This window comes from Branchiostoma floridae, chromosome 19, assembly GCF_000003815.2.
Source record: "Branchiostoma floridae strain S238N-H82 chromosome 19, Bfl_VNyyK, whole genome shotgun sequence".
NCBI lineage: Eukaryota > Metazoa > Chordata > Leptocardii > Amphioxiformes > Branchiostomatidae > Branchiostoma > Branchiostoma floridae.
Window position 1 is genome coordinate 852,647 of NC_049997.1, and position 10,271 is coordinate 862,917.

Genomic DNA, 10,271 nt, shown 5'->3' on the forward strand with positions numbered 1-10,271 from the left:
AAATATTAGGTACGTTATTGTTTATTGTTTTCTTCCCTCCTTTCTTTAAATCTCATCCTACCATCGTCCATTCATTCATTTGCTAATTCGTATTTGTCTATCGCTACATTTAGATATCTATTCTGTGTATTAATTTCAACCGAATTCGTCAGACATTCAAGAAAGCTCAGAATAACAATTAAGAATTATGTTTTAATGTAGATAATTCACTTTCTTCATCATCGATATCTCTCTGGTAAAATTTCGCAAGTTGATACAATTCCATTGATTATCTATCCACTTAATCTATTAATTCTTTTTGGATGAACATTGGGTTTTTTTACAACTTAATAGGACTACTTTCCAAGGCATTCTATATGATAAAGAAGACATGGCAGGGCTTGAAATACTACCTGCATATGCAGGTTAGTGCAGGTAAAATTGGAGCTGTGCAGGTATTTCTGGTGTCTACGTGTACCTAACCTGCACTGGTCCATGTACTGGGTTTTATACATCAATGTCACATGACGTAGGTGTATGTGGATTTTTATTAGCTGCATGGAATGTTACCACCTACAATTAGTATAAAGTATGGAAGAAAAATAAAAGGTTCCTGAACAATTTTAGTACGATCCATACTCCATAGATTGAGAGTGGTGCAGGTAAAATATATCTGGTGCAGATAATTTTCAGTGTTACATGCACCAGTGCAGGTATACAGAAAAATATTTCGAGCCCCTCATTGTAATCAGTCCACAGGCTCCACCATTAGTCGGATGGGATTCTCAGGTGTGGGGAACTGCTGCCATTTGCTGAGCTTCACAGGAACCTGGTAAAACAGATGTTAGCAATTTATGAACAGGAATCAAATACAGAATGACACACATACAACACACATCAGTCCTGTAGCCTGCACGCAAACTACATGTAGGCAAATTTTAAGATGCATACCTCTGATGTACAATAGAAGCCGCTTTATTGCACTCTCCATTTGCCAATGCATTTCGTTCTTTTATTCGAATGGTGCACAAAGCGAATTTACTGGCGGGATTTTGGAGATTCTGTTGATTTTACAGAAGTGATCGGCTATCCGTTGTGTAATTAACTGGCTTCTGTTGAATTATAAGAATAAACCCAGGTTTAAAAGTAAAAATGATAAAAGAGAAGTCCTTATAGACTGTGTGAGATAGTAAATTTGTAAGCCCCATTTTCACGAAAATTTTTGAGGCCTAAAAATTGACAATTCCCATTTGGGTAGCACAACGGTCAGTAATCGCTGCCAGTGGAAAGTGGTATCACCATAATCTCCAAGCAAATCCTATGGTAACATAAAATAGTACCAAAAGCTGGCAGAGGAGTGAAGCCGGCTTAGGAGTTTGTTTCGCTCCTTGGCCAGTTTGGTACTATCTCATGCCATTGTAGGATCTGCTTGGAGATAAGCCTCACCACCGTATCAGGTCCAGTAGTGACGCGGTACTTCATCAGGATCTTCGCCACTCCAACCTTCAGCTCCATCAGAGCCAGCCTCATCCCCACACAGTTCCTAGGCCCCGCCTCGAACGGCAGCCAGTCATACGGGTTGCGCTTTTCCCTCTCTGCCTTTGTGAACCTGCAACAGTAACACAAAACGTTTGTATGCTAATTTTTTAATCTATGCAGGGTAACACCAAGCTTTACCAGCTGTCCTCAAGGGCGCTGACGTAGGTCGCTGTTTCAAAGATGTTGTTGATGCTGGTCCGGGCAAGCAGCCCGCGATGATGATGATGATGATAAAATAAAAGTGAATGCATTTTCGAAGTCTACAATGACAAATAAGAAAACGCCGTAAAGCTATAGTGAATGAGTGCTGTGATAAAGTAGTAATAATTACAGGGATGTTATACAATCTGCAATGATGACGAAGAATATAAATCTAACCGTTCAGGAATGAACTTCCTCGGATCTGTCCAGCGTGCTGGGTCATAGTGGATGGCAACGACGGGCACAGATACCCCCATACCTTTTGGGATGGTCAAGTCTTTCAGCTGAACATCTTCAGCAGCTACCCTAACAAGGCTATAAGAGAACGGATGGTCAAACATATCACAAAGCGGAACTGCATTTGTCATATATCATATCAACTATACGGTAGCATCTTGATCCAGAATTATTCGAAATCAATACAATAATAATAAATGTGGTATAAACTGCAAAATACCCATTTAGGTTCGTCTTCCCACTCATGTCGATATACAACACATACACCCCCACCACCACATACACCCCCACACCCACACATATATACAGGCACACACAAACACACACAAACACACACACACACACACACATGCTCACAAACACTCACACACAAACACACACATGCTCACAAACACTCACACACACACACACACACACTCACACACACACACACACTCTCTCTCTCACACAAACACACACACACACACGCAGACACACACACACACACACACTCAAATACACACACAATCACACTTAGACATACAAGCACAAGCTAGCAAACGTAACGGAAAATAGAACCTCTAGGCATAGGCAACAATAGACGGCAGGATGTTGAAGTGACTTTTAGAATTGAGCCGAATACACTATACCTGCCTCGACGTCATATTCAGGAATGGAGGAGTAATTTACTTGTTTTCCTACAGTTTTAAATAAAACGTTAACCACTCCACAAAACGTAAGCACTCACAAGGGTACGAGGGAGTAAAGGCGAAGAGTCTCCATCACACACATCTCAAGGTACGACATCTTCTGCACCGCCTCGTAGTCAACCTGGGACTGTAGAAGAAACGTTTGCTTAGCTCTATGGATGCTTCTTCTTGACCATAGATTTCCTTTAGAATCTATGAAAACGATGAAAACTGTAAAGACGTAAGAAATATAAATTGTCTGATGTATTGCTGCTTCTCACTTATCTTAATCAATATCTAAGTCTAGTCGTAAATCATTCATGTTACAGTTGCTTTAGCAATTGATACTTTGCATGTCGTACAATATGGATGTCTAACCTTTATCGACATTTCAATTGGTAGTTTGCAGATTAGTACCTGGTGTAAGTACTTTTTCTCAAAGTGCCATGAACTATGACATGGGTAAAAATGACCCATTTAATTGTAGTGTACATGTATTGTGCCACAATGAAATAGCTTACAGTACATAAAATACACAACAGAACGTACTTCGCCGTCAGTAACGTCATAAATCTCCTGCCTGACTTTGTCCTGAATCTGCTGGTCGAGTGCCAGATGGTACAACAGGAAGGACAATGTGATAGAGACAGTGTCGTAACCCGCGTTAAAGAAGCCGATTCCATTTGCAACAACGTCGTCTCTAGTTAGAGCTGGAATGAAAGAAACACAGCCTGCAGTTATTTGATCCCATTGTAATTATAAAATGCCTTGGCAAAAATAAAGTATTCCAAAACCCTTGTTCTATAGAAAATATGTATCTTAATAATGATCGACCAAAGATTGAAGGCCAACAGTTACACCAACATATACTTTTAGAACAGTTCATACGTTGTTTCTTCCCGTGAACCTTTGCTCCGTCCGTGCTGTCCTCCTTCTCCTTATGAGCATCAATCATTATCTGCAGCATGTCTACACGTCCCTGAGAAAACAGAGGTGAGAGAAAAGGCTTTACTCAGTCACAGATCTGTTCTTTTGCTACGATCTATAGCCATTTAGATATAGACTAGTTTAAGACAATCATATAAAATAAAGCATATTTTCCTACGTAGAAATTGACAAGTACCAACAGGGATGAAAGCGATTATAACAAACTTCCTTATGTTTCTTTCTTTGATATTGGATTAATAGAATTCGAGATGAATATGTTTACCTATAAGAAACCAAAATGAATGAAGTGTTAGAATACAGGCTTTTCCTCCATCAGTCTCCCTCATAGACAGGAGTTGGTCCATAACTCCATTAAAGAAATCGGTAGCCTCTCTAGGGAAGAACAGTTGGTAGTCGAGGAACTCGCAAATCCTTTTCATGGTACCGGGAAACAGCACTATAAAGGGGAGATGCAGGTCATTGACATGGCGTTGGTTAAATCTTTAAGTTATGAAACCATAAAAGGAAAATAAAATAATTGCCATCTACTCAATGCGGCGTCATCACTCCCAGCCAAGTGGTTATCATCATACACCAGAAGTCCTTAGGAGTCTCCGAAATAGGATGGAAATGTGTTAGTAATCTACTTGGCAAAAAAAATGTATCTGTGTAGTGTAAAGCCGACGCAATCACAGTCTACATAGCACATCAGCTTTGCAGACACACGGCGTGGCAGCAGCTGGTTATATTACTCTAAATATCTTGTCACACTGAGCTAGTGACGCGAGCGTGCGAAAAGTTGCTTCTAAAATGCCAATTTAGTGGTCGTTTGAATTGGTCAGATGACTTAAACAGTACGCTTTGTATACGGAATTGCGCATCCTTATTTTCTTTCAAATCACATCTTCTTTTTTGGCTTTGGCAACGGCAATTTAGTATCCAATTTATTCTAAAACACATATATGCTCGTTTTATATCTACTTTCAAAGATTTATATTGCAATCAATTTTTTTTTGTTTTATAACGGACAAAACTTCGAATTCCTGCTCTAATTAACGACATATATTTGAACAAGCTTGACATTATTTTAGAATTTATTGAACCAATAAGAGAATAGAATGGTGGAAAAAAACGAAACTCACAGTAGAGCCAGATTAGTGGACTATTGAAGTTGATGTTGGATGATTTCTTAGCATTGATGGCGAACGGGTCCTGCGGATTCCGCTGTGAGTTAATCTCAGTACCGAAGATGGTCCTTGCGATGACATCCATAGTGAATGCACCGGTCAACCTGGAGTTAGGAAAAATATGGTTTAATGGATGCTCCAAGCTAAGTATGATGGCTTATTCGATGGCTAGATTTGCTGCCGACAAAAGAAACTATGGGAGTCTAGGCAGCGTAGCCCTTAAATGTTTAAGTACTGACCATATCCCGTCACTTTGATACCGTGACAGACACTGTAGACGTAATTCTCGAGAACATTTATATGCAATTAGTTTATTTGAAAATCATTTTTATTTTTGTTATCTCTATGAGAAATTCCATTGGTATTGTTTTTTTCCTGTCTCTTTCTAAACACAGATTAGTAAGACAGTCGTACCTGTGACTACTGAATACACGAAATAAGTATACGAATACATAGATAATTTGATAGTTCATGAAATATACAATATCCCCCGGAGATGCAGCAAGTGAAGGGTATCTAGAAGCCCGAAATAGTAACGTCTTGAAGAAATCAAAGATTATGTTCTTACTGCCTGACATCAAAAGACTCCTTTGTTGTCGCGAAGCTGCTGATATTCTCCACCAGCTGATCGGCACAGCTGTTCATGGCACCTGTCATCTGCAAATATATCAATCATATCCTGACAAATGCATTTAAAACAAAGAATCGGCCGCACTACTCTTTAACCCCTACGTCTTTGACTTCGGGGGGTCGCGGAGGAATACTGTACCCTGCTACCATAAGCAAGTTGAAGTACCGAAATACGTTACCTACGACACCTAGTGCTGCAGTACAATGTGAACCAGTCAGAATCGCACTGAGAATGGTGGCAGACGTGAGATCACGTGGCGTAGCGGCAGCGTGTTTGTCTTCCAACCAAGAGGTCTCGAGTTCGAATCCGGCTGCGTGTCACCGATCTTGTGCCATTGGGAAAGGCACTTAACACGGCTTTCTTCACTTTACTCAGGTGACGATGAGTACCTAGCTTTTACTAGGGCCGTCCCTCGGATATGACGCTAAATGAAGGTCCCGTGTCTGGGGAGAGCCATATCCCAGGCACGTTAAAGAACCCCCACACGTGCGAAGGTGCGGTGTGATGGATAAAAACTTACAGCCGTGTGTACATCTTACGTACTGTGCTTGCAGCCCTTAGCCTAATGATGTTAAGCATGTATAAAGAAGAAGAAGACGGTCACCAAAACGTCGGTGGAAATATAGCAATGGAGCAATGGTGTAGAATGAGAGTAGATAACGTAGATAACATAGTACTACGTACCTGTCTGAGTTTGCTGCTGCTGAAGGCCGGACTAATTGTGGTCCGTACGTTCTTCCAATCATCGTCCAGTAGCTGGAACACCATGCGGCTCAGGGGCTTCACATTGATCATCTGTGCGTCTGTCTGCAGAAACCAAAAATTCTAACATGTTAGATGCTTGCAATAGTAAAGATTGCCGTGTGTAAAAAAAAAATCTAATAACAAGGATACAATGGTGTAGTCAATTTTTAAAATGGAAACCTCCAACAAAATAAAGTAAATAGTAATTATCACACCTATGCGTCAAATTATACGCGCTCGGTCACCAAAAAGAAGCCATAGGTCGAATTTACAATTATGCGGTCCCCAAACGTCTATCCCACAGGAAAAGTCGGTGGAATGAAAGCAATTATGGCTCTGTGAAAATGAGTACCTTTATTCAATGACGGCTGTCAAGTTTGAAATCTTCAGTATCAAGCATCACGTACTTTGATTGCGTTTATAAACAAAAGCAAACACATTTTTGTGGGGAGGGGGGTAGACAATAAAACTAGATCATTGCATGATGAATACGTTACCCACCTGGCGGCTGGTGAATTTGTGAAACTGTTTCACAAAAATCTCCTTCATCATCTCTGCATCACTTATTACAAGAGCTGGAGTCATCCCATTGAAGAATCTGTAGTTAACACAATATGATACAATAAGAATAAACTGTAGGGAACTTGAAGAAACAAAAATTCTGAATAATGACATTCATTTGGAGAAGTGCAAAACAAATTCAGTTATTGTGTATTTGTATATTGATCCTAACTTATATTCACTCACCCCTTGACTGGTCCCACATCTGAGACAGAAATGTTATTGTTGTAAAATCCCTGCACAGCAAGAGAAAAAAACGCAGTTATATTAATAAATGGATACATTTGAGCGTATTTCAAATTACATGATTAGCGGCCTGGAATCCTGGACCTCACGTGACATTGACCAGGAGCCTCCACTGCGAGGTCAGTCACGCTCGACCAAGGTTGTGTTCTCAAGCTGTCCTCTTCGACCAACAATAAGTCTCACTCGCTCCACTGTTTCAGCCACCCACCCTCCCTCCACGTGGTTTCCAATGTTTGAGTATACCTTGCATTAAAACTCCAATCCCACTCCTTCTCCGTCTCTTTCAATCCGGCATATAGTGTGAGAGAGCAGCTAATTATCCATGTCGGAAAACGCTCTTAGAGCCAACTTTTCTGTGGGTAATGGTGCGCTCAGGATACTGTGTCCAACCTCTCACGAAAGGACATACACATTGCTACAATTATTTCTATACAGATAGCTCGATAGCTCATCCAAAACGCAGTCAAGTAAGTAGTCCCAATAACCGGTAAAGGGGTTGGTCCTGGGACTCCCATTTTCCTAAAGATAAACAACGGGCGAACAGCATACCTGATGGAGGAAGGAAAATAAAGGTGGATTAGAAAGCGACGTATTGTATTTGTATTGTCTCATAAGCAAATAATTTCATTTGACTGATAAGAAAATACATGTCAAAACAATCCACGAAAATGCTCCTCTTTGAAGTTCATTTTACAATGTTGCTAAAAATTAACTTTATATGCCTTTGAACAAAGTATGTGAAACGATGTAACTGTTTGTGGTTGAGCAAGATTACTCCAGAAGCTATGAAATGATTGTTATAAAAGTATTGTACGCGGCTACCTCATATACTTGGATGGATTTATCATGTAATAGTGGCTTTTTATGGGCAGCAGAACGGTTTCCATTTCTCGTTTGTATGAATAACATGCTATGGTCATAAAAGGCTATGCCTTTTTAACATTAGAATTTCGTTGCATATAATAGTTTAAAACAGCATAACTCACAAAGGAATGTATAGATTGTCATGACGATCTACTAACTCTATGAAACTAATACCTCATCTTTAGACTCTCAGCAAACCGGGTGTTGGCTGCCTCTAGCAACACATGAAAACGACCTTTGATCCCAAATTCCCGATGAAATTCGCATTAACTTGCTAATTGTTTGCTAATCTTAAAAGGTCTATTCATGTGTACGTGTACAGATCTGTTCATGTGTACATATCTGTTTATGTGTAATTAGTAACTAACAATAGTTTTGCAGCAGTCCAGTCTGGCCGGCTGTCAAAGTAAGTTTTTTTTTTAAATTCTATAATATGTGCGCTGTGTTTTTATCATAGCAGCGAAAGATTGTAAACTAAAATGTAAAGTTACACGAAAAGCAGTTCTATTAACGACTAAGTCGTAACATTCTGGAAAATTTGGAAAAAAAGGACTTCTGTCGCAAATTCTTTTCTGTCAATTCCTTTATACAGGCTCGAGCTTGGGAGAGGCTACCCTTTCCTAATGGGGAAAGTTACTTTAAAATATATAAATGAAATTTCTCAGTAATAAAACGGCACTGTGTTATAATAATTATACAGCAGAAGCTAGTTTCTTGCACAACAGATAAGCGCACACTTCTTTTAATTGCATGGAATCCCCGAATCTCGAAACGGTGCGGTCCAGCTGGATAACTTCGCATTATTGCACCACCCGGAAAATTGCACGAAATACGCTGGCAAATGTGGTTTGCAGTTAAACGGCTTCTACTATATTGTAATACTTGCACATGAAATCGTAATCTCTATCAACAAACGTTGAAATATATTTCATAATGGTAATTAATAGAACGTGTTGGCACATATATCACTTCTTGGACGAATGTCTATTGGTAACATGCCCTACTAAACAGATCGCAGCTGCTAACTAATTTTCACTGTTGTCATTAACAACAGAAGTCTTTAATCGCTGGCCTTATGCCTTACACTGTGTTTGTTGATTACATTTAATCTTTACATGAGTCCTATTCAGGAAACGTAGGACAATCCAGGAAAGTGAATGACTTCAAAATATTGTTATAATTAGGGACTTCAAATATGTCATGGATTAAATTTACCTGAACGTCGGTCGTAAAAAAATGTGTGTTCATGTGAGCTACACGGATGGAAGATAAAAAAAGAGTCTGAATAGGGTTACTCGGAGCCTAATTTGTAGCACTAACCTCTGTTGTCAAACATGTTATTATATCTCGGGTTGCCATGTCCGAGACCACGGCGTTGGGTTCATGGCAAGGGCACGATAACGGTTAATGGGGTCAGCTCGAGTCGGGGTCAGACAGAGTCCAGGCAGTAAAGCCAACTATACGTTTACATGGCGAAAGGTCGGCGGCATGTGCTCTGCATACTACCCCCTTTCCTCCCTCAATTCTTTATATATCCAAACACTACTCAATATTCAAACACTACCGTCAGTTTGGTTTTAGCCTAAATGCCTCCATTTGATAGATTTTGAAATATACAAAATAATGAAAACACAGTAAGTCCATCATAATAAAGGTATACCGTACAAGTCAGAAATACAAACATAGACACTTACAGGTAGAACAGAACAGCCAGGACCGGCAGAAGTGTCCATGTCAGTGGGATAGGGAGGGCCTCCAGGGCCATGGCAATTGACAAGCGGTGATACGGGTTTCTTCACAACTTGTGTTTGAGTCGAAAATATGGACGATGTAGAGCCTTCGAATGTTGAGGGTTTGTCGAGACGTCTGTAAGGTACTGTATGCTGCCTGACCCAACCACGTTATATACACGTTGGCTTGTGTAAACAGGAAGCTGACGTGACATACAAAAATAGCGCTGACCCTCCATTTACTGATGACGTAACATGACCTCATTCTGTGTGAGAAAAACAGTCAGCTTAAAAATGCTGACATCATCATGAAAACATGCCCGGGTAGTATGGCCCAAGAATCAACTTTGTTTCCTAGATCCTTCCCTGAAACACATGATGTGTCCTAATTTTGCCAAGAAGAGGGAATAAAACATTCAGACACATACATGTCAGACTCCGCGCTCTCCATATCCCGGCTCCGATTCACTGTCTCTGGACTGAAGCCACGAGGCCAGAGCGAACAGTAAAAAAGTGTGGCAATAAAAATGCATTGCCTGGTGACAGAGTTATGGTTTATATGAGCTGAGTTTGTAAACGCTGATTGGTTTACAAGTAGTGCGTTGTGACGCAAGGGCTGTAACTAACTCACCCCAGCGGTGACGTCACACATGCATTCAAATAAGTCTAGGCTAGGGGAGAGTCATTTAGGGAGGGGGGGTACCTCTCTTACCGGCGTTAAAGCGGGGAAGCGGTGTCATCTCTCAATGGGGCAAGG

At 40.4% G+C, this 10,271-nt stretch overlaps 1 protein-coding gene across 1 annotated transcript; it reads right to left on the reverse strand.

Annotated features, from left to right (window-relative positions):
- Positions 1-9,829, reverse strand: LOC118406607 (cytochrome P450 3A21-like). Its single transcript, XM_035806771.1, has 14 exons — positions 9,479-9,829; positions 7,373-7,469; positions 6,861-6,910; positions 6,615-6,711; positions 6,054-6,176; positions 5,307-5,395; positions 4,694-4,842; positions 3,875-4,008; positions 3,513-3,603; positions 3,174-3,334; positions 2,684-2,772; positions 1,897-2,034; positions 1,426-1,588; positions 1-808 (listed from the first exon to the last, which is right to left on the reverse strand). Exons 1-14 carry the CDS (start codon positions 9,547-9,549, stop codon positions 728-730), a joined length of 1,533 nt encoding a protein of 510 aa, XP_035662664.1. The 5' UTR covers positions 9,550-9,829; the 3' UTR covers positions 1-727.
- Positions 9,830-10,271: the final 442 nt, after the last annotated feature.